Genomic DNA, 25,280 nt, shown 5'->3' with positions numbered 1-25,280 from the left:
GAAAACTACCATGTAGTACATTAGCCCTTTTTGTTCTCCCGTAGGCCTGGCAAAACTGCCCTCTATCCACAATATCCCTTGAACAATCTTGAGAAACCATTGCCCCAGAGCTCTTCCCCATGGCCTTGAATAGATGGATTGTTTGGTTGTAAACCTGAGAAATTTAATGATCAGTGCTCTGGGCTTAGCCCCAGGGGCAGGCTTTGGGGACAAAGACCTGCGGGCTCTTCCTCAGGCAGATCAAGAATTTCTATTAAAAGGCTGGGGATAAATTCCAGAGGTTTCCCTTGTTCTGCTCCCTCAGGAACCCCTGTGATTCTAAGGTTGTTTCTGCATGATCTGCTTTCCAGATCAGCTAATTCACTTTAATTAATTGTATATCTCTGAGGTGTTTCTCAGTTTGGGCAGCCATGCCCTGCATTTGATCTTCTACTGAGGAAATAGGGTCCTTAGCTTCTGACATCCTACCTGATAGTAGCTGCAAGGAGGATTCAATAGCAAACACTGTTGGTTGGAGCGTAGCGACTAGCTTTAATTGTGAGGGTGCCTCCAGCCACCTTTTTCAGCAGAGTGAGCATGCTCTCGTTGTCTTCAGTGGCGGACATCTTGGCTACGGGCATGTCTCTTTTCTGGATCTGCAGATCTAAGAGAAGCTTGCTTTTGCTGTTGAGCCACTAGATGGCATGAGCACAGTTCAAGGTGTATGTTTTTTGCTTGTGCAGAAGGAAGGATGGTGCGTGACCAGCAGCAGAAGGGGGAGGATGCTGATGGACTGCCCCAGAGCACTCAGGGGTTCATTCTATCATGTTCTGCAAGGGCCCCCTGGTGATCCTCAGATTCCATGATTTTTAAAATTATCCACCTCTTTCACCTTTGTGGTTGTTTTGTGAGGATGGGAGGGCTAGGCAAACAGTCAGTTTCACTGAGAACCTTGACAGCTGTCAATTTAAAACCCAGATTTCATCAGATGCCAAAGGAGAGCAAGAGCTAAGCTACAGTATGGTGGGAAAACAGAATCAGATTAGAGAACTCTCAGAGTAAGCTTTAATGCCTGCAGGGGACGGGATGTCTCTCTATCCTACAGGGATATTTTTTAAGAAAGACTTTAAATTGTAACATTAAAAGAAAATGAAAAGATGAAGTCTGTTATGGCAGCTATGTTCAAATTTGTACACTTAACACAGCATAAGCATAGTAGAAGAGACTGTAACAAAGGAAATTCATATTATCAGTACACCAACTCTATACCATTTGCCTCTTAAAGGGTATACTTACACTGCAGCTTAGAGCGAGCCTCCCAGCCTGAGAAGGCAGACTTGCACTAGTAGGGCTCATGCTAAAAACACCGTGGTGGCTTGGGCTGGAGCTTGGGCTTTGCAACGTCCATGCTGCTATTTTTAGTGTTTTAATGCGAGTCAGTCATTCACAGCTGCTGTGCAGACATACCCAAAGAGGCAGGTTCTTAGTGTGACACTCAGTCCTGATACATATAGGCAGAAAGGGATTTCATTCACAAGTGTGAATTGTTGGCTTATATTTTTAAAGCTACACATTTCAAACATGTCCATCAGGAATGGAAGTCAGTGGAAGAAAACAGCAAGATCTTCTTTTAAAATGAACTTTATGTCACTTCAGCAAGTAGATTTTGTCGCCATCCTCACTTACAGAAAAATGACTGGTTTAACAAGTAACAAAAACAAAAGGGAAAGTTCAATAGATTTTAATTTCAACAAAGCAGGCATTATGTAGTCCCATAGCTACATCAACTGAATTAGTTACTAAAATGCTCTGTGAAAACTTCGTTTCTGACCTCCGTTTTTGAATCTGTTATTTTTGTTAAAGCCACCGCCTCCTTGCCTCCCGTTCCTGAAGTTAGAGAAACCTCGGCCTGCTTCACGCGGAGTTTCTTCTAGCTCAGGTAACTCCGTTGCTACGGTCAGCTGCCAGCGTCTTGAATCTTGCCATTGCTCCTGATCAAACAAGTTGAATGCATTTAAAGAAATCATGAAAACGTAAGAACTGAATTTGCATGCCTGCATATTCGTAGAAGTTATTCCAAAACCAACCTAATCCTCACCAAACTAGTTCATCAGATCCATCTTATGGACAAGGGTCAACATTCGTCTTTAAAACCCTTACAATTCACAGTCATGGGACGAAGGAGAGAACCACCCCAGGGGAAGTTGGTTACTATTAATGCCCTCAGTTAGCGGAGTGGGCAGCAGCCAAAAGGCCAAGACACTATGTAGAAAACAATGCAGGATTTTGTAAAGAGGAGGAAGGCAATGGACAGACAAGCAAAAAGTCAGAAGCAGCAAAATAAGTTTAGTTAATGAGAGCAGCAGGAAAGAGTATATTTTGTAATGAATGTGCAACCCTCTTCATGCACAAAAGTTTCAGACTCTGCAAAAAACTGCAAGCCTTATACTACCATAGTATAACCATATAACTACCAGCTACAGTATTTGGCTTAAATGTCCTCAAAAGGATTCTAACAGCCCTCCAGCAAGAAGAACATACCTGTATATGACTTTGCTCAGCTGTAGGGACATCGAAGCACACACCCTAAACACAACAGAGATAATATTCATTTACTCTCCAAGCTGGCATCCAAAGAGAGAGACATTGGAACACTAACTTCCAGTAACAGACTACAACTATAGCAGAGTGCCTGCTCTATTTTGAGAGTGCCTTTTTATATTCTAAAATTTTTATTTCCGACAGATTTGCCAAGAAATGAGGAATCAAATGCTTGGTACTGACAGCAGCCCCACTTCCCGAAAGTAATGTATCTGTTCAAAGGTAGGACATGAACTTCCTGCAATGCAACTTCTTTGTCAATGCTCTTCACGAAGGAGTAAAGTGACCCAACTGAGCCAAATCTCTGAATGGCTGATTTCAAAGTATGTACAGACCAGTGTGGGCAATGAGAAGAACAACGTGTCTATTTTATTGATGAAAGAGAAGCAATTTCAACCCATTAGTGTAACATGATGGGTTCCTATCTGAAGTGAATTTCCTAACTTCTCTGTCATTGGATTACAACAGAGGCAAAATGTAGAAAAATCCACCCTCCTCTCATAGACACAACTTTGAGTGGTCATGGTAGAAGCCAACACCTGCATTAAAAGGAGAAGATGCCCTTAAATTCCCAAAATAAACCAAGCATACAAAACAATTGGATAAACCATCTCACCATCTTTCCCTTGAGAAAACGCATTCTGGTAATTTTATTGTCTATTTCATCACCAAGCTGTTCTTTTAGTCCTCGCCAGGCATAGCCAATGCTGTGCATCTCTACCGAACATTGTAACGTCATCGTCACATAGCCCTTTAAAAACAAACAAACAGTGAAATGTGTTTACAATGAAGGAGTAAACCAGACTGTGGCAGACAGTGTCCAATCTGTCGAATATGAATTCCGATATAAATCTTTGTGGTTACTGTAATATTTAAGGCTCTACTGTTCTGCTAACAAGTAGGCTGTTTGGAATAAAGGCACCCTCCATTTGCATGCTAATGAAAGCCTTCAAGAGAAAACGAAGTTGAGCTAGAAATACACATTGGTATCAGTCTTTAGACTGAATATATTTGTTGGAAGTGGGGGAACAGTTATTAGCTGCACATCAATATCCATTTATAAAATTACAAAAGGAAGAGACATGAGAACTTAGTACAGGCCAATATAAGGAAAGGAAATCCAGATGGCTATGTAATAAGATGAAATCTACTGTACTGACTTCAAAAAAGTTACCCTACAAAGATGAACTGGAGTTGGGTAGCCCCTGCCCACATCAAAGAAAGACAGAGCTTTTTCTACAGGGTCTTCCCTGTAACAATATACTCCCAGAGACTACCTGCTGGACTCTCTTTTTCCTTGAAATATGCTGGGACTTGAAACATTTTCCAGAAAGACAGACTAAGCCAGCAGCAAAAACCATCCTATTGGCTCAAGAAACTTTACTAAAGTTTTCCATGATAATATCACGCTTTTCTGTAATTAAGATTACAGAAGATTGGAGACAATTTACGGGTCCTTTTCTTAGTGCTTGTTAAAGGAAAACATACTCACTAGTTTCAAGTTCCTCTGTTTTCTGAACTATGCCACTACGATTTGATTTTAGTTAAGAAAACTGGAATTTGATGTAAGGTTGACAATAGCTGCAGCTCAGGCACCTAGTTGGGAAAGCAACCAAAGAAGCTCTTTTTGGACTGGGCTAACAACCTGAGAGTACCTCGTTAAAGGAGAATGGAGGCAGCAATCTCTATAACTAAACGGTGCCAGAAAGTGATGGTGAGGGCCAGTTTCAGACACAGGGAGCTAAAGGGTATCAGGTCTTGTTACACTTACTCAGTATATTTGTAACACTGCTTACCATTCAATACACAATCTCTCTCTCTAAAATGGATAGCTTATTTACCCCTCTCACAGAGGTGCTAGGAGGATTAGTTCATACAGTGCTTTGAGCACAGTAGTGACATGCAACATTATTATTTACCGCATCTGAGTTGAGCAAGGAACGCTGTTCAATGGAAGTAGCCCCAGAAATATGGGCTAATGCTGCAGCCAGAGCTTCCACTGCCCCCTTTTCCTCTATCAGCCGCTGAGCTGACTGTTTGAAATAGTCGATGGCAGAAGGAGGAACGGAATCCAAAAACCTATGTATTTACAACAAAGATTTGATAGGTCAGTATATAGAAAGCCAACATTACAAAATTCAATTGTGTGAGAGAAATTTTATTAACTTGTTAAGACTAATGCAAAGGTTAAGGCCAAGAATTTCAGAAGTGACTAGTTATTGTTGGTGTTTCAATTTTTGTGCACCTGTCTTGGGTACTGTCAAAGGGGCCTGATACTCTGGAAGTGGCAAGTCCCCATCTTCTGACAATCCAGCCTCTTTAAGGCGTCTCCCAGTTTGGCACCCAGTCACTTGGAAAATCTTGAGCTAACCACCCAAGAGAAGGCTGTAATACATGCAGAGAGTGCCTTTTGCCCCAAGAATACTCTGTATCACCAGTGAAGCTGATTCCCGATTTATGCTCCACACAGAAGGTCCTGTAGTGATCATCCTTTCATCAAGAGCAATAAACAGATCTCTGTTTAGCATCTACCAATGCCCTTCTGTAGCACACCATAGTGTCACTGATGAGCTGAGCAAAGCACTTCCTACTCTCAGAGCAGGCTGCTTCAACACACTGACACTTACCACTGACAAAGGGCGCAAAGCTGGGGGAGGAAAGGTGGGGGGGTTAAACCTGCCATCTCCAACACGGCAGTGCATACCAATAGCTCACTAGACAAATGGTTCTCAACCTCTTCCATGCTGGAACTCCCAGTCCCATTTAGCAACATGAGAAGAGCAGGGTGGTCACAACCCCAGATCCACCCCCTCAAGTTATATTATTAAACCTCTGCCAATCTCTGATTGAACAAATATTTCTAAACCATACTATACTGGCAAAGTTTATTCTTGATATACAGCAAATACAAACTATTAGATTGTAGTCAAGGAAATTCTTAGAAATATAAAATGTTATACCTATTCATCTTAATTAAGAGTCATAGATATTACATTTAGAAAGGTCCTATTTGGCTGGCTAGTCGATCCAACCGCTGCAGTTATTGATGGATACAGGAGACCCTACATAGGTGCAGCAATCATTGACTTCAGTGGCTGTTGTAGATGCACAACTGAAGGCTGATTTGGGTCCAAACTTACAAGTATCAGATATGTATGTTCAAGTAAGTCAAATTTGACACTGACTAGTAAACCACCTTTCTCTTGTATGAAAATGACATACGGAAAGCATCAACACATCACTCACAATATGAAAGGGAAAAAGTTTTCAAGACAGCGAAGCAGGGGCATGAATGAGGGGGGATGGGGGGGACGACACCAAGCACAGGCACGGACCCCACCAATCATTATCTGTCTTTGGAAAACTCCTCTGGCCCCAGGGGAAGAGAAAGTTCCTCCAGCCCCCAGGGCTGTCAGGAGCTGACAGCTCCTCTGGCCCCGGGGCAGGGGCACCATTTAGGGAGGGTATCTTTCCCCCCACCCCCGTTTCGTACCATATGTCTGCTCGCAGTGCACACCCAGGCAGAGCTCTCAGCTGCAGCCCTGAGCCAGATTCCCTCCTCCAGGAACCCGTGTTCTCCAGAGCTCATCCACCCGATCCTCTTCTCTGCCTCCCCCAATCAGCAGCTGAGATGATATGGTGTGACAATCCTAATCAATAGTAGCAGGCCAGTGAGCAGAATTTCTGGGGTTGGGTCAGGCAAGGAACGGGCCAGTCGAGGGGGGAGCACAGCGTCCCCGGTGGTGGGAGCACAGGATATCCTGTGGTGGGGGTGGGTAGGAGAGGGGAGCACAGGGTCCCCAGAGCGACAGCAAGCGCCTCTGGTCCTGGCAGGAGCACAGAACGTGTCCTCTCAAATTTTTATTCCTGTGCAAGTCCCTGCAGGGAAGCATGAGGAAAATGCCACCTGGAAGCGATTTCCACCAACTAGGTGTTAGATGTGTGCAAAGCTAGGACTCACACTGAACAGAGTATAAACAGCAACACTAATAATGAATCTGATATAGAATGCAGGGTGTGAGTTGCAACAAATACATTAACTAAAAGGGTATTCTAGTTATACTAAATATAGTAACAATTCTTAAAAATCAACAACTGATAGGAATAAGTCAGTTTCCCTATATGTAAGCAATTTTTTATTCTATTACTTGTAGTTAGGTTTGGTAGGTTATAATTTAAAGTTACTTTTAACCACATATATTTTTAAACAGGACATTTTGCTGTGTGAGGGGCTGAAATACACAGGGGCATACTGCTAATATCTTACTAAAATCAGCCAGCGTGCACATGTAAGGCAACTGATTTTATGAGAGACAGAGATGTATGACTGTATATGTAACAGGATTGAGTCCAACATCTCCATATATTTTTCTTCTACAAGTTCAAGACATCTCGTAACTGTGGACAGATAATGAACATACCTGATAGCATCTTTACTAGAAGCTTTAATTATATCTGTGGCTGTAGGCACACCTACACGCTTAAATGTAATGCCCTGAAATTGAGAAAAGAAAATGAATTAGAGCTCAATGTCTTTTTCCTACAATACGCAACAGAACCAAACTCTCGTCAAGTCCTGTTTCCAAGGCCACCATTCCCTTACTAGTCCTAAGCAGGAAATCCTTTGTTCAATCTTTATTTAACCATGACAATTTAAAAACTATAAAAAGCCTCTCTTGTATAAAATAGAACACATTAAAATTATTCCTATTTTTGTTAATGTGTGGGTACCTGTGTCTTGATCACATATTTGAATCAAAGACGTTAGAAATGGAAAAGACTCATTAGATCAGAGTCCAACCCCACAACACAAGACATATCAGATTTAGACATAACAATGATCTTAGCCAAAAACCAGTATAATAGTTTGTGCAATGTCAATGGATTGACACTGAAAACAATTTAATCATACAGTGCAAGTGTATTTAATCCTCAAAGGAAACTGAAAGCATGAGGGACAGAATTAGGCCAGAGAACAGACAATACTTGGTTCAAGGCTCTGCTTTTACTGTATAATTTTTACCTCTTTCCATTAAACACTCCTGAAGTAAGTCAAGTTCTTAGATGAATGTTTAATACATGCCAAAAAGAAAGAACCTAGGGTTCAAAATTCTCTGTTTAGCTTTCAGCAGCTAATGACACCCTGAAACAGAACAGGAAATGCAAAAAGTGGGATTTCTACCTCTAATCTTTGTAGGGATTATACAACTCTAAATGCAAGCCTCGGCAAATAAGTGAAATAGGAGAGGATTTTCAAGAATTTCATTTTAATTTGTAAATTTAAAAGCCTGCACGTTACTGATTCAGTACCTTCAATGCTTTGACATTGTTTTCAGAACAGCCTTTCAAGTTCTCCTTTAAAAATAGATTTTTGTAGTACACAGAAAGAACATGTAATCGTTCCACAATCTATCAGACACCAACTACTAGTTTTAAAAGTATATACACAAAGTTTCACATGAACAAGACTTGGCAAAGTTATATTTGAAGAATAGGAAAACCTGCAGAAGACAACACAGCACAGTATGTAAAAATTTTTCAAAGACTAGTATTACCATTTTAGGCCCTGCCTATTGCTGGGTTGGAACTGTGCGGCCTTACACAGCACTTGACTGTGAGGTTCCCCAAGAATATATGCGCACACTGAATTTTTAGATATTCAATGACTGATTAAACAAAAACAAACCCCAAAGAAAGCTAGACGGTTACCGCTTTTTGTTCTACGTGTCTTAATTGATCTTCTTCCTTTCGCTGATAAAAACAGATACAAATTCCAGTCCGTCCAGCTCTTCCTGTGCGTCCAGACCGATGGATATATGAATCCACATCCTTTAAAAATAAAAAATTAACATGAACACATTTAAGTTTTTTAAAATTAAAAGGCCTAGAAGGTTTCACAAAACATCTAGAAATTTTAAAAGCATTCTAGATTTTTTTTTTTAATAAAACCCAGAACTCCCTTATTCCTGCTGTATAAGGAGATTTTGTGGGAGGGTTAATGATAACAGGTTTAACTATCCAAAAAGATAGTAAACATTAAAAAGAGAAAGCAAGGTTCAAATAAAGAGGAAAGTGTCCAGCCAAAAAAGGAACAACAAAACCCAAAGCAACTAATCTTGCAAAATCGGAAAACAAATCTGAGTCGCGCAATGCAGCAGTCTGTGTGAAATAAAAGGTTTCCAAGAGGGATGCTATACTGTGCTCTCAGAAGTCTGTTTGGAAATGAAGTGACCCTCCTGACCTTGGAGGGAAAGAGTAACACCAGATTCAGGTAAAAGGCTGGAAGTATCAAACTTAAATGACTAAAGGCTTCATACAATCTGAAATTCAGTGGAAAAATAGATGGAATTCAAAATAGATTTAGAAATATTGAAAAAGGGCTTCAGAAGATATAATATTAAAAAAAAAGAGGGCAAACACCTACATTTAATTTAATCAAAAAATAAATGCTCAACAGGAAAATTTTACACCTGCAGTTAAAGAAAAAAAAAACTCACTGCAGCACTAATCTTAAATTCATACCACCAGTAAATCAACATTTTTTTAAAAATTTGAAGCAGATAAAGTAATCATCGGCCGTTGCTGTTTTGTCATATAAAAAATGGCTGACTCATTTTTTCTTAAAAAAAAAAAAAAAAAAAAAGAGCGTACCCGTTTCTTACCTTTGGGGGTGAACTCTGTATGACCAGGTCAACTTCAGGGATATCTAAACCACGGGCAGCTACATTGGTTGCAACCAGAACTTCAAATGTTCCACTTCTGAAACCCTTTAATGTGATCTCTCTCTGTTTCTGTGGAATGTCACCATGCAATGACTGGGCATCCTGTCAAAAGAACAGATCGTTAAGACTTCATCCAACAGAGGTATCTAGGCAGCAGCAACCCACTGACAATGGTGGCACAATTTGCTGTTCCTTACAACCCCAAAACACTGTTCACAGCAGTAGATAGCACCAACCGTGGTGCTACATGCTTTACAGGCCAATATGAAGACAAGAGACCTGATCCTGATTTCACTTTCACTGGTGTAACTCAGGAATAACTCAGTTGAAAATACAAAAACTTAAAATATAAAACTAGTATGAGATGAGAATCAAGACCAAGGTCCCTGCCCTGAAGAGCTCCCCACAGGCAAGAGAGAACATGGCACAAAATTTTCAGCGACATGGCCAAGCCCAACTGACAAGTCTGAACTGCCTCTGGTATTTGCAAGAAAAGAGGTGGTGCCTAAATTCGTCTAATGGGGAAGAGATCAGGATCCAGAAGTGGGAATTCTCAATGCAATATGGAAAAGCAGAATTTATTAAATACAACACAACTTCACACTCACCTAGCCTCAAAGGGTTAATATTAGCATAAAAATCGCAAGTGTTTGTGTGTGTCACTCTACAACCTTGTTGAAGTTACTAGCATATTTAGCTGGTTTACTGTGAATGAACTACACAGAATTTCTACATGCACAAGTAGGAGAGAAAAAAGCAAGCCCACAGAACTAAGCATGTCTAGCCTGTACAGTAAACCCCATTTAACTAAATACTAAATATATCTGCACTTCCCCATTCCCTCTTTTCCTTGATTTTAACATTCAACATCAAAACAATATCTGCTCTGTAAGAATCCAGGATTATTATTCATTATGGGTAAAATTCATCTATGTGCAGAAGGCCTGCTCAATATACTCTACAAGGCCTGAATTAATGGCTCAAGAGGATTTTTTAGAGGGTGAGTAGGCCTTTCAGTCCTAGGGTAAATGCCATACTGTGTTTATAGGACACCCTGTATCCCAAATACCCATTATTCAGATGACACATGGTTGTAAGAACCAGGAATCCAAACAGCATGTTAATATAAGCTGTGATGTCTATTCCTTTATTATTTCTTATTATATAGCGTCAGCAATGTGTTTTGCACCATACAGTAGACACAAAATAAAATTCCTGTCTCCAAGGATCTTGCAGCCAAAAAGAAGTTATCATTGTTATGGTCGAGGAGAAACTTGCAGCTTTCTGAAATGTCAAAAAAACCCAGCCTTGTTGACAAAACATGAAGCCTACAACAATAGATTCTATTTGTATGGCTGAGCCCCCATCTTCATTTCAGGAATTTCTAGCCTTGATATTTACAACCATGACTACCTTTTCAGACATCAATACCTGTTTAATAGAAGCATTCAGGGCCAGTTCATTTGCATCCTTTTTAGTCTCACAAAATATGATGGTCCGTCCATGACTGCCACTGTAAACCTGAATGACATCCCCAATAACTGCTGCTCTCTGAGACCAGTGACACTCTATAGCCAAATGCTGTTAGGGAAAGAAAATATGCCAATGTTATATCTGCTGTCATTCAGCAGGATATCAGCTAAACTTCTTTACACAAAGACAACATTTTGATTAAAAAATCCTCTAAAATATTTAGGATTTTATTTAAAAAAAATAAAAAAAAAAACCAAGAAAACAAAAATTTTGTTTTCCCACATAAAATTATTTACAAATAGCTTTATGTTAATTTTAATCACTGCCAAAAGAAAATTAAGCTTTAGTTACTGTAATATCTATAGCTTTTGAAGATCAGAACCATAACCCATATTATCCATACTATGTATCCCTAGCACCTATACCACTCAGTAACAAAACTACTTACCTCTACAGTCATAGCCGTCTTTTGAGTCTTCTTTCCAATAAGGTCAAACTGTTCATATCTAGATTTCATGTATTTTTTAGCTACATCATACACCCAGTGTGGACAAGTTGCAGAAAACAGCAGTGTTTGGGGGTTGTCTTCAGAATCTTTGAAACAACACATCACTATCAATAATCCAAGTAGTATTACAACGTAAGAACTGATGTTTCATTACAGATTCCATGTTATAGGGACTAGTTACAAAGCAATAAGCATAAATTTCAAAATTTTGAGAAGGCTAATAAATGTATATAGGAGATGGAGAAGTATGTAATTTTAATATTGATCAGCTACAATAATCAAAGCATAATGATTAAAAGTGGGAAAAAATTGATTAAGTATCAACAGGACCAAAACTGCTCCCCATTTAAGTCAATAGCAGAATTCCCAATGATTTGAATCAGAGCAAGACAAAAGGAGGAACTCAACTGATGGTTTACTATTATTTTCAGCATGATGCTCAGCACATTCACTCTATTATCATGCAACAGACTTGATGTCCTATTCCAAATAAGACAGCTTAACATTCAGCAGCTGTCACTACAAAATGCACAGCCTATGCTTATAGATCCCTCAGGACCAACTGGACAGGAACACGCATTGGAACAGAGATGCAGGTTACCTCTAGACAGTCGACCCTCTATCAATGCAAATCATTTCCTACAACATGTGTGTGATATGTAGCCTATCACATAAATCAGCTTCTAATGTGACAATTTTTAAAAAAGGTTCCAGAGGCTATCCTGGCAATTACAGGTCAGTAAACCTAACTTCAATACCAGGCAATTTGGTTAAAACTACAGTAAACAACAGAATTATCAGACACAGGTAAACACAAGTTGTTGGAGGAGAGTCAACATGCCTTTTGTAAAGACAAATTATGCCTCACCAATCTATTAGAATTCTTTGAGGAGGGTCAACAAACATGTGGACAAGGGTGATCCAATCAATATAGTGCACTTGGACTTTCAGAAAGTCTTTGATAAGGTCTCTCACCAAAGGCTCTTCTGCAAAGTAAGCAGTCATGGGATAAGAGGGAAGGGATCATTAACTGCTTAAAAGATGGGAAACCAAGGGTAGGAATAAATGATCAGTTTTCAGAATGGAGAGAGGTAAATAGTGGTGTCTCCCACAGATCTGTAGCAGGACCAGTGCTGTTCAACATAGTCAAATGATCTGGAGATAGGGGTAAACAGTGAGGTGGAAAAATGTGCAGACAATATAAAATTACTCAAGATAGTTAAGTCCAAAACAGACTGTGAAGAGTTACAAAGGGGTTTCACAAAACTAGGTGACTGGGCAACAAAATGGCAGATGAAATTAAGTGATGATAAATGCAAAGTAATGCACATTGGAAAACATAATCTCAACTATACATACAAAATGCTAAATTAGCTGTTACCACTCAAGAAAGATCTTGGAGTCATTGTGGATAGTTCTCTGAAAACATCTGCTGAATATGCAGCAGCAGTCAAAAAAATTAACAATGTTGGAAACCATTAGTACAGGCATAGATAACAAGTCAGAAAATATCATGATGCACTATATCAGTCCATGGTACACCCACACCTCAAACACTGCATGCAATTCTGGTAGCCTCATTTAAAAAAATATATATATTAGAAGTGGAACATGTACAGCGAAGTGCAATAAAAACAAGTACAGGTATGGAACAGTTTCCACATGAGGAGGGATTAAAAAGACTGGGACCGTTCAGCTTGAAAAAGAGACGCCTAAGGGGGGATACGATGGGGGTCTATAAAATCATGACTGGTGTGGAAAAAGCGAATCAGGAAGTGTTATTTACCCCTTCACATAACACAAGAACCAGGGGTCACTTGAAATTAATAGGGAGCAGGTTCAAAACAAACAAAAGGAAGCACTTCTTCACACAACACATAGTCAACCTTTGGAACTTGTTGCCAGAGGATATTGTGAAGGCCAAAAGTATAACTGGGATCAAAAAAGAACTAGATAAGTTCATGGGTCCATCAACAGCTATTAGTCAAGCTGGTTATGGATGCAACCCTGTGCTTAGGGTGTTCCTAGCCTCTGACTGCCAGAGGCTGGAAATAGATGATAGGGGATGGATCTCCCAATAATGGCCTGTTTTATACATGCCCTCTGAACCACCTCGCACTGGTCACTGTCGGAAGACAGGATACTGTGCTAGATGGACCTTTGGTTTGATTCAGTGTGGCCACCTGTATGTTCTTATATTTCCTATTGCTTTGACCATGTTACTTTCAAATATTTCAATTGATGAGGCTTCCACCATTTCCTTCAAAAAAAGTATTCCAATACATACATACATACATACATACATACATACACACACACACACACACATATATCAGAAAAATTTACTTTGCAGACAATGCAATACTCATAAAAATTCAGTATTTACCTTTTTTGTAAGCAAATGCTAGAATTTCCTCCACTTGTTCAGCAAAGCCCATGTCCAACATTTGATCAACTTCATCCAAAACAACATGCTTCACATTGGAAACGTCTAGCTTGCCATTCTGAAGGTGGTCTTTAATTCGTCCTGGAGTCCCAACTAAGATGTCTATGCCGTTTTTAATATGTTCAACTGGAAGAAAGGGCAGCAAAACAGCACATGTGTAAGAATGCTTAAAGATGACAGAATTTCTAGGGCTGGTAAACTACTATCAATTTACAGTAATACTTCTCATTTAAAGACTAGGTTGTTAACGCCCTAAACCTTTCACTTTTGGAGATAGGATTAAATCAGTTTAAGTCACAAGTAAAAGGAGTCTGACGGTGGTCTGTGGCTTTCTATAAGGACTGCTATCCTAAAACCAAAACTGATAACTTAACGAGAATGCCTTCTGCCAAAATCTTCATTTTCATTCAATTCACATTTAACACCATCAGGACTTCATCATAATTTACAGTCTCTCTACTCCCAACTGAGTTCCCACTTTTTTTTTTTTTTTTAAATAAAAATGTGACAATCTAGCCAATCATTTCTTCTGCAGTTCTTGCTGTCATTCTACAGTGCTGACGTCAAGTGGCAAGTTCAAGGCTGAGCTCCTTAACATGCTCTCCAATCACATTTGAGATATCTGAGCCACAAACTACTGAAGCTGAAAGCAACATTACAATATCCTTCCTTCCTTAGATATTTTTAAGGTTAGGCTTGACAAAGCCCTGGCTGGGATGATTTAGTTGGGGATTGGTCCTGCTTTCAGCAGGGGGTTGGACTAGATGACCTCCTGAGGTCCCTTCCAACCCTGATATTCTATGATAAGATGGCAGGCACAAATGAATAGACAAGAAATGGTTTGATTTGTTCAGTTTCACTACCCTCTAAACTGGAACACCATCACTTGGGGTTTAAAATGAGCACTCTGCTTTCCTTGGACAGTCATCTGGCCCCAGCGTTCATCCACTCAGGAACAAGATTATTTCTTTATAAATTTAAAGCAAATGTTATAACTTCTGAAGAAAATAAATTATACATTTGGATAGCGATCCCCTAGGATTCTTTTGGTAGAGATGGACCCAACTTGAACTACCTTTTCTTTTTTAAACAATTTCAGTTTTTTACTGAAGTGAAACCTTAAGGAAAATAGCCAGTTTTATTCCCTGAATGATTCTCATGAAATAACAGCAGATATCAAAGCGACTTCTAAACATGTACTTACTTTGTCCATTATATGGAGTTCCTCCATAAAAACAAGCCACTGTGAGTTTCTTTGTGACATCCTTAAAGTCCCTGGCTACCTGGATTGCCAGCTCTCTCGTTGGAGCAAGAACTAGCACCTGGACAGAATGATAAAACCATCAGAAATGCAGCCACTTGGTGATTGGTATCAAATTCCCCACCCTATCAGGTAAGCTGTGCTGCAAAGTTGATCTGACGCTGCCCCCTTGAATTTTCTCCTGTTGTAATCAGCTGTGGTTTTATGCCACGTTCAGCACGATGGTCTCCAAGCTCCTCCTCATCATTCAGATCACACTCTCAGCCAGAAGGAGATTGGTACATCATGGCTTTCATAAACAGTACGAACAAGCAGAACAGGCATAGCTTTCTCCAAGCTAGCACTGGTGTTGACTTGGGAGCCACAACGAGCTATCCAGCGCTATGGACCTCAAAGAAAGCTTGGGCCAAAGTTAGCAGAACCCAGATTTATGCACTACTAAAAGCTGGTCTGATCCCTTCCACTAACCTTGGTCACAGAACAAATCAAAGGAGAGCCACCTGCAATTGTATGGGTCTCATGTCCCACAGAACAGGTTAGATAAAGTGCCTCACACTTATGTGAGCCTTTACCTTTAAATTTACTATTCATTTATTTGCCCATGTTATTAGTTGAATTTTCTTAGTTATCCAGTGTTAATTCTTGCTGTTATAGTTATTTTTCTATGTCCATTTTGTTGCTATCACATTTCAAGGACACATAGGTTAGCATAACCAGATTTTAAGCACCAAGAAAACGATTAATAAAAACAGTTACTCTGGTATCATTGCTAAATGACAGTGTACAGAAAATATAATTAGAGAGATCTCTCTAGGACAGAGGTGGGCAAACTACAGCCCACGGGACCATCCTGCCCAGCCCTTGAGCTCCCAGTCGGGGAGGCTAGCCCCTGGCCCCTCCCCTGCTGTTCCCCCTCCGCCAAGGCGTTGGCTCACTGAGCCGCCAGTGCTGTGGCCCGCTGCTCCTGCCAGGGAGTGCAGCAGTGTGGCTGTGAGCTCCTGCAGCTCTGAGCAGCATGGTAAGGGGGCAGGGAGGTTGGATAAGGGGCAGGGAGGTTCTGGGGGCAGTCAGGGGATGGGGAGCAGCGGGGGTTGGATAGGGGGTGCAGTCAGGGGACAAGGTGCAGGGGGCGGTGGATGGGTTGGGGGTTCTGAGGGGGGCAGTCAGGGGGCGGGGGCCAGGGTGTTTGAGGAGGCACAGCCTTCCCTACCTGGCCCTCCAAACAGTTTCGCAACCTCGATGTGGCCCTCAGGCCAAAAAGTTTGCCCACCCTTGCTCTAGGATTTCCAGATTCTTCAGAAGTATGGTGCAGACCATTCCTTTTGCCACACTTTCCTCCCCACCACCAAGGAGGATGAATTAAGGCAGACTAAAAGTTTAGCAATAGTTACACCATAATTATGCCTTGAATTATAAAATACACCTAATGAAGCCTTTTAAAAATGTAACTTTCATTGATATTTCTTGCATAACAGCAGTGTCTCTGTAATATACTTCACACTTATTTAGCTATTTAGGAGTCTGAAATGCTTTAACACACTAGTAATTAATTCTCAAACATCTCTGAAAGACAGGTAAGTGTCTGACTCATAATACAGATCAAGAAATTGAGGCAAAGAAGTCAAGTGACTTGCCCAAGGCTACATAATAAGTTATCAACAGAAATGGGATTATAAAAATCAGGAATTTCTGACTCCCAATCCTGTATTCATTTGTCTAGATCAGGTTGCCTCGTTGTTCCTGAGTGGCACCCAGATTTAATAGCTGAGGACAGTACAATTAAGATAGTCGAAAAAGAACTGTACACAATAAGATAGCTCTCTAAATCTATAAATTTTCTAAAATTACGATGATGACCAATGCGCAGTTCAGTATTAAAGGACAAAAAGGTGCATAAACCAAAATTTTGGGATAACAAGAGAGCTGCTATTTAATTTATTTTAAATAAAACACTGACGTTTGATGCACTCTAGTGAGCGATCACTCTCCCCACCTCCCAAATGAATTGCAATTGTTAGTCCGTAAGAGTTAAAAGATAATATCAACCAGTGAATAATATTCTTACAAATCTTTCAGACAATATTATATAATGTGTACTCTAAAGGCATGGCAGAAGGATGGAAGAGATGTGTTTTTATTCCACAAACCACAACAAAGCTGGTTGGACTAACTATAAACAGACCAACCTTGACAATACCCCTTTATAGTGCACTACCAGTTAAATCACCTGCTTAAATAGAAGCATAAAGAACATTTATGCCAGGACTTGAAATCATAACTTAAGCTGTCCCAATGTGGAGGGAAAAAGCAAGTGTCATCCTGTAGTTTATATACAGGGGCAAGAATAATTTGGGATAACACCAGTTTGCCGGTCTGCTTCATTTTTATGAGTAGGAGAGGTATCAAACCATACAAGAAACCTGCTCACTAGGCAGCTAAGAGCAGAATATTTGTATATGCTCATATGAATACAGCAGATATGCCCTCCCTCTTTTCAGCCTATTACACAATGAATGCAACATAATCACAAAGAATCATAAAGCTGTCTATTTTGTCATCATTAGGATACTGTGAAGAAGGGTCATTTTGTAAACCCTATTTTGAAGAATGTTTTCCAGGATCAGAAGGAGCATTTAAAAAAGGGAGTAAGTGGGAAGAAAGAAGGGGATATTTTTAATAAGAACCAAAAACAATTACAAAAATCACTTTCAAATATTGCCATAATTCAAGCCATCAGTGAGTCCTTAAGTGGCTAAATTACCTTTGGTATGCGGCCTCTCTTCCTCTCCAGTGTGTCTCCCTGAAGTTTTTCAATCAAAGGAACAGCAAAAGAAAACGTTTTCCCAGTTCCAGTTCGAGCCTGAGCTATCACATCTTTGCCATCATATATGGGCTGGAAGGTCTTCGCTTGCACAGAAAACAAGTACTTTACTCCTCGAGCTACAAGACAGTTCAATATACCTTTATTAAAAGGTGCTGTGAATCCACAATAAGCTGAGATAGACATCTGAAAGCCCTTTTGTATGATAATGAAAAGCAAACCGAATTCATGAGACAGATCATGGCAAGTCCTGCATCTGACAGTGGGTGCAAATAGTAAATACACATTTGTTTTCATTTCTACTATACTTGGCAAAACATTTTTTTAATCTTTTTCTGGGAGCAAGATTTGATATCTGGGGTAAACGACCATTTTTTGCTACGTCTGGTACAGAACAGCAACAGTACATGCAACTGACTTTGATATTAGTCAAGGTTGTGGGACTTTTTTTTGTTTTTAAACACAGAAGCACATTAAAACTTGCAGAAGTTTGAAAGATGCTGCACAAAGAGGAAAACATTAGGGTGGGTAAAAACTGGCCAGTAGTACATACAAATTATTAATGGTGTGACTTCAAAACAAGGAAAGTTTAAAATGGATTCCTGTGTGTTGCTTTAAACTCTACCAATACTCAACAATCAGAATAATGTGAACTCCATAGTGATTAAATTCACAGAATATACTAATCTAGGATAGCAGATCAGAGAGAAGAGATCAAAATTGCCAAATGATCTAAAAGTTGAGACAGATGACTAGTTATAAATTAGATTTAATAAAGATAATTTAAAGCAGTACCCCTTGCAGAAATAATATGCACATATATAAAATGGGATAATTTTTCAGAAAATAGTACGCAGAAACAGATATAGAAGTTACAATAGACAATATAAGTGACAACCTCACAACATAATGCTAATCAGAGGAGAAAAAAAAAGTAAGGCTGTCAATTAACTCAAAAAAATTAACTGCACTGTTAAACAATAGAATACCGATTGAAATGTATTAAATATTTGTTGATGTTTTTCTACATTTTCAAATACATTGATTTCTATTACAAGACAGAATACAAAATACAGAATAGAAGAATGCTCACTTATTATTTTTATTACAAATATTTGCACTGTAAAAAGGATAAAAGAAATCATATTTTTCAATTCACCTCATACAAGTACTATAGTGCAATCTCTTTATCATGAAACTGTAACTTACAAACGTAGATTGTACTTTTGTTATATAACTGCACTCAAAACCAAAGCAATGTAAAACTTTAGAGCCTACAAGTCCACTCAGTCCTACTTCTTGTTCAGCCAAATCACTCAGACAAACAAGTTTGTTTACATTTACTGCCTGCTTCTTATTTACGATGTCACCTGAAAGTGAGAACATGCATTCGCATGGCACTTTTGTGGCCGGCGCTGCAAGGTATTTACGTGCCAGATATGCTAAACGTTCGTATGCCCCTTCATGCTTCAACCACCATTCCAGAGGACATGCTTCCATGCTGATGTCGCTCGTTAAAAAAAATGTGTTAATTAAATCTGCGACTGAACTCCTTGGGGGAAAACTGTAGGTCTCCTGTTCTGTTTTACCTGCATTCTGCCATATATTTTGTGTTATAGTAGTTTCGGACGATGACACAGAAAATGTTGTTTGTTTTAAGAACACTTCCACAGCAGATTTGACAAAACTCAAAGAAGGTACCAATGTGAGATATCTAAAAATAGGCTCAACAATGGGCCCCAAGGTTTAAGAATCTGAAGTGCTGTTCAAAATCTGAGAGGGACGAGGTGTGGAGCACGCTTTCAGAAGTCTTAAAAGAGCAACACTCTGATGTGGAAACTACAGAATCATAGAATATCAGGGTTGGAAGGGACCTCAGGAGGTCATCTAGTCCAACCCCCTGCTCAAAGCAGGACCAATCCCCAATTTTTGCCCCAGATCCCAAATGGCCCCCTCAAGGATTGAACTCACAACCCTGGGTTTAGCAGGCGAATGCTCAAACCACTGAGCTATCCCTCCCCCTGAACCACCATAAAAGAAAATCAACCTTCTGCTGGTGGCATCTGACTCAGATGATGCAAATGAACATGCATCGGTCCACTCTGCTTTAGATTGTTATCGAGCAGAACCCATCATCAGCATGGATGTACGTCCTCTGGAATGGTGGTTGAAGCATGAAGGGACATACGAATCTTTAGCACATCTGGCAAATAAATAACTTGCAACACCAGCTACAACAGTACCATGCGAACTCCTGTTCTCACTTTCAGGCGAAACTGTAAACAAGAAGCAGGCAGTATTATCTCCTGCAAATTGTAACCAAACTTGTTTGTCTGAGTGATTGGCTGAAGTAAGACTGAGTGGACGTGTAGGCTCTAAAGTTTTACACTGATTTATTTTTTAATGCAGTTTTTTCTTGTAAAAATTCAACATTTGTAAGTTCAACTTTCATGATAAAGAGATTGCACTACAGTACTTGTATTTGGTGAACTGAAAAATACTATTTCTTTTGCTTTTTACAGTGAAAATATTTGTAATCAAAAATATAAAGTGAACATTGTACACTTTGTATTCTGTGTTATAACTGAAATCAATATATTTGAAAACGTAAAAAAAATCCAAAAATATTTAAATAAACGGTATTCTATTATTGTTTAGCAGCACAATTTTTTTTTAATTGCACAATTAATCTTTTTAATCGCTTGACAGCCCTAAAAAAAAGCAACTGTCTTCCCACAGTTTATATCTAGAAGCAACGGTATCACAGAGGAAATGGTTCTGCCTTGATGAGACTGCACTTGAAATCGTGTAAATGTGAAACCCTCGTTAATGGGAGCAAAGGTGCCTAGTGGTTACAGTGGGGTGTGAGAGTCAGGCCTTCTGCTTTCCATCCCTGCTTGCGTCACTAATACAGAATGGCTTTCGGCACATTATTTAAAAAGATACTTGCGATCTATTTGGAACCACCTTTTTGTTAGTAAATTTCTTCTCCACAGAAGTTACCTTTAAGAAGCTCAGTTGTTTCTTTGGAAATAGAGAAATTAGAGAAGGCACCTTCTTTCTCCTCTTCTGTCAACTGCTGTTAAATTAAAATAAAGCAACAGATTAGGCACAAGGAGACAGTCATTTTACTATACTACTGAGTTCCACAACATTTTAACCCAAAAGAAAAGAAAAAAAAAAAACTTCTCCAGAACAGTCTCACCCATGATCCCCTGGGTATATGGGGGAAAAGGAGACCCTCAAAGTCATTTTACAACCTTGATAAATGCAGGGCAACCACCATTGGCCCTTGCACCTCAGGCTGCTATTACATTGTGTGTATACACTTGGACTATTTGTGTTCCTTTTGCTAATTAATATTTTTTAACTCACCCCTGGAAAACATTAGAAAATTGTTCTGCCAAATGCTTTAGAAACAAAAACAAACACATATTCACTATTAGCATATATTATCCAGTAAAGAACATTTCTGGATGATGGAACTTTCTCAGAGATTTTGCAAATAAATATTTTAATTTAAATTATCCACTAAATTGACTAACTTGAAATTAGCTACCCAACTTCTGCTACAGAAATTGAAAAACTACAGGTGATCTACAAAAACACTCTACTGTTGACATATACTTCCCTATGTAACATGCAATAAACAGAAGAGCTGCAAGACCCAGCAATATATAAAGAGGTAAACTCAGTGAGCAAGGTCTCTCTGAAACGTCTCAACAAGACTCTGATCAAACAGGAGAGAACAACAGAAGGCACTCCATGCTCATTCCCATAAGTGGCATGCTCTCCTTTTGTAATATTCCTTTCTCAGCCTGATACACAAAAGCAGATTAATGTCTGATATTTTCTGGCATGAAGGCTATGGACTTGCCTACACAGGAAAATTTACTGTCTTAATTATACCAGTGTAACTCCCCAAGCGCACACTCTTGTTCCAGAATAAGATATAACAACACTGAGTTATACCAGTATAATCATATCAGTAAATTTACCAGTGTAAACAAACCATATATATCCTTCCTTGGCAGGAGATGGATTTACAGATCAATGGTGAGATTTCCCCCTTGCATTTTGACCCCTATATGCAGGGCAAATGGGTCTAAAAGCCCTGGACCCGGCATGGGGAGAATTGTTTGCAGAGCAAGAACTGAGGAATACAGCCATAAACTGTTTTATAAGGACCCTTTTGTAAACCCTGGCAGGGATTGGGGGGGGTGGGAGTATGTGGACTGTACAGCACTGCAGAGATTCTTGGCAGAGCTGCTGCGCAGAGTCAGCTGGGGACAGGCTGTACCATAGGCAGCCCAAATTATATCAGGGCTGCTCCACCACCAGAACAGACCAAAAACAAGAGATCTTAAAGGCTGCTTAAGCTTAAAGCTACTTTAACATCCCCTCCTCCTGGATTGTGAATTCTGTGCTGCACGCACAGAATCTATTATCCTCTGCTAGGACCAGGGATGACACGCAAGATATTTCCTAGCAGCGCTGAGCACTTCCACCAAGCAAGACCGGTAGATTACATTTTTAAAGCAGGTAAAATTCAGGGTTTCAGTGTGTACCTTTACTGGTTCTTGGTCACTGTCATATTCTGCACTTGATGCTTCACTGGAATTACACTGAGCTTTTGAGTGGACAATGCCATTGTTCATGGACAAGGATTTCACCTTGTCCTCCGGGCTGTTTTCTTCAATCTCTTGATTCACTTTTTCTTTAACTTTTTTCTTCTTTTTGGGTTTAGGAGGCTCAAGGTCATCTTCAGATAGTTCATTTTCCTCTGTTTGGGATTTCAGCTCCTTGGATTTATCGCGGCGTTTAGATTTCTTCTCTTTTTTATCCTTCAGAGAGACAACAACATCAAACAGAAAAGGACAAAAAAACAAAGTATATGAAGAAAAGTAAAATGTCTTTAGACTTTTCATCTGTGATGCCTGATCCTCTTCAGGGAGAGCAGGATTCCTTTGTCATCAGAATCTCTCCGGCAGGGCCATACCCCATTTTAATTAAACCACCCCATATTGCAAGAGAATTTTCAGTCACAGTTAGTATTCAGTATCAGTCCTCAAGCAATCAAAGTATTGAATCTGAGGAGAACCAGATTCTTCCTAGGCTAATAGTGGATGAATCAGTGTCATATGCACCTACCTGTTTACTCGTTCATGATTACCAGATGTAATTATTATTTGTATGACGGACGCCCCTACAGGCCCCAAATGAGTTTGGAACTCTATTTTACTAGGCACCGTACAGGCATATCTTTCTTATCCTGAAGCACGTACAATCAAAACAGACACCACAGACAAAGGATGGGAGGGGAAACAGAGGCACCAGGTGATGTGATTTACCCAACCTTATGCAGCAGATTAGTGGCAGCGTCAGGAACAGAACTCTCTACTGAGTCCCAGTCTAATGCCCTATCCTATCCACTGGAGCAAGATATTAAACCAAATCTCGAGCTTCTAGGCACTGACATTTAGAGATCTCCTTTTCACAAAAGTCATTTGGGATGGGGTGGGATTAACATGTATAAATGTGCTGTCACCTAATTAGGGACACTATAATCTGAAAGGGTGGGATATTTACACTGCAGCTGAAAGATGTGATTACCCAGGAGTAGATAGACTCACACTAGCAGTGCTCAAACTAACACTGAAAACAGCCGCCTGGAATTGTGGCACAGGTAATGGCTTACACAAAAAGAAAAGGAGTACTTGTGGCACCTTAGAGACTAACCAATTTATTTGAGCATAAGCTTTCGTGAGCTACAGCTCACTTCATCGGATGCATACTGGGGAAAATGTAGAAGATCAAGCTGCCCCAGTCCAAGCCCACCCAACCCCCTGGCTCTGAGCTCAGGTGGCTGGCTAGCCCAAGCCACTGCCCATGCCACAAGGACCACACTGCTATTTATAGAGCCCGACTTAGAGCAGAGCTAGCCCAAGCCATTCTACTCACGCTGGGAATCACACCTCCCAGTACACATATACCCCAGACACCTTCCGGGGACGGTGACAGGGCGCGCTCGGTGGAGCCCCTCTGGCTAGAGAACACACACGTTCCGTGTCTGACACAGCCCAGGGCTGGCACCTTTCTCGTCCCCGGGGAGACTGACAAGGGGGCAGAAATGCGCCAGACCATCGGGATGGCAGGTTGGCGACCGCCGCTGATTGTTCAGCGGCAAACCAGCGGTGCCGGGGTCTCCGCTCACCCAGCCCGGCGGCGCCCACAGCCGCGATCCGGACGCGAGGCGCCCACGTGGCGCAGCAATGGAGGCCAAGCGGCGAATAGCACGAGGAGCCTCCGGCGCAGCACGGGTCTCTGCGGGGACCCCCGGGCCCGGTTCTCCCTCCGGCCAGCTGGGATCGGGCCCCACCCAGCCGCTCGCGCCCCCACCCCGCCCGGGGGTCGCGGCTCAGGTGGCTTCTCTTCCCCGATGTTTCCGCCTCCATCTCCGCTACCTTGTGCTTCCTCCTCCGGCCCGCCCGGGCGGCCTCGCCTTCCCGGGGGGTCTCGGGCTCGCTGTCGGCTGCAAGGAGGGCGGCTGCGGGCATTTCCTCCGGCTGTTCCCCGCGGAGCTCGGGCAGGGAGCCGCTGCGCTGGTCGGCGGCCGCGGTGAAAGGAACGAGCCCCGCCCCGGGGCCGGCGCACAGGAAGTGAGGCGAGGGGATGAAGGCCGGGGCCCGGGCCCAACCCCAGCGCCGGCCGAGGGAGAAGGGGGCTGCGCCGGGCTGGAGCAGCCGGAGCGCCGCGCGGGGGGCGAGCGGGGGACGCGCCGAGCCGGGTCCTCGCGCGAGCGGGGAGGGAAGGGCGGGAAGCCCCGCAGCCCCTGCGCCCGGCCGCCCGGCTCCGTACAGCAGCCTGCGGCACGCTGCGCCCATCAAGCGCCCTGGAGTGGCCCGGCCGCCGCGCGCACCCGCCCCTTGGCCCAGCGCCCTCCCCCGCCGCCCGCGTCACCCCTCGCGGGGCGCAGCTCAGAAAAAGCCGGCGGCGCCGCCCCGGCCCTGCGCTGTCCCCACACTCCACGCCGAGGCAGAGCTGTGGGTGCTGGGGATGCCCCCCTCCCCGCCAGCCCACACTGGTGGGGGCATGAGACGCCCCCCTGCAGTGTAGAGAGTGCCTCAGGCTCTGTGGCTACACCGCAGCTCGGGTTCTTGGAACTCAAGTCAGCTGACCTGTGTCAGGGAACCCTGGGTTGGAGCGTCTACACTGCATTTTAACCCTAGGTTAAAACATTTTCTGACTCAGGCTTGAGCCTAGGGCTCTGGCAACCACACTGCAGCGCACAGTCCCAAGTCAAAGTCACCCTATCCGGGAGTGCCTGGCACGCCTCCCCCTGCCTATGTCGACACTCTAGCCCTAGACCATGTTGTACTGTGGGAAAACTCTACTGCCCACCATGCTCATTATAGGAAACGTGAACTGCCCCCTTTCTTCCTCCCCCCCAAGCTGCCTAGCAGTCATTT

At 41.7% G+C, this 25,280-nt stretch overlaps 1 protein-coding gene across 2 annotated transcripts; it reads right to left on the bottom strand.

The window, feature by feature from the left end:
* Window positions 1-1,604: 1,604 nt before the first annotated feature.
* On the bottom strand, window positions 1,605-24,695 carry DDX21 (DExD-box helicase 21). Of its 2 annotated transcripts, none has more exons than XM_074958901.1 (15): window positions 24,276-24,695; window positions 22,380-22,655; window positions 20,815-20,890; window positions 17,752-17,930; window positions 14,934-15,051; window positions 13,670-13,855; window positions 11,224-11,369; window positions 10,734-10,883; window positions 9,243-9,404; window positions 8,290-8,409; window positions 7,002-7,075; window positions 4,500-4,659; window positions 3,197-3,331; window positions 2,521-2,565; window positions 1,605-1,970 (listed from the first exon to the last, which is right to left on the bottom strand). In XM_074958901.1, exons 1-15 carry the CDS (start codon window positions 24,693-24,695, stop codon window positions 1,779-1,781), a joined length of 2,439 nt encoding a protein of 812 aa, XP_074815002.1. In that variant the 3' UTR covers window positions 1,605-1,778. The 2 variants fall into 2 exon arrangements, with proteins under 2 accessions (XP_074815002.1, XP_074815003.1); XM_074958902.1 differs by having other exon boundaries at window positions 20,815-20,887; window positions 24,276-24,515.
* Window positions 24,696-25,280: the final 585 nt, after the last annotated feature.

The sequence above is a fragment of the Natator depressus genome, chromosome 7 (genome assembly GCF_965152275.1).
Source record: "Natator depressus isolate rNatDep1 chromosome 7, rNatDep2.hap1, whole genome shotgun sequence".
NCBI lineage: Eukaryota > Metazoa > Chordata > Testudines > Cheloniidae > Natator > Natator depressus.
Note: the sequence above shows the minus strand (reverse complement) of the source record. Positions and strands in the feature narration are given on the sequence as shown.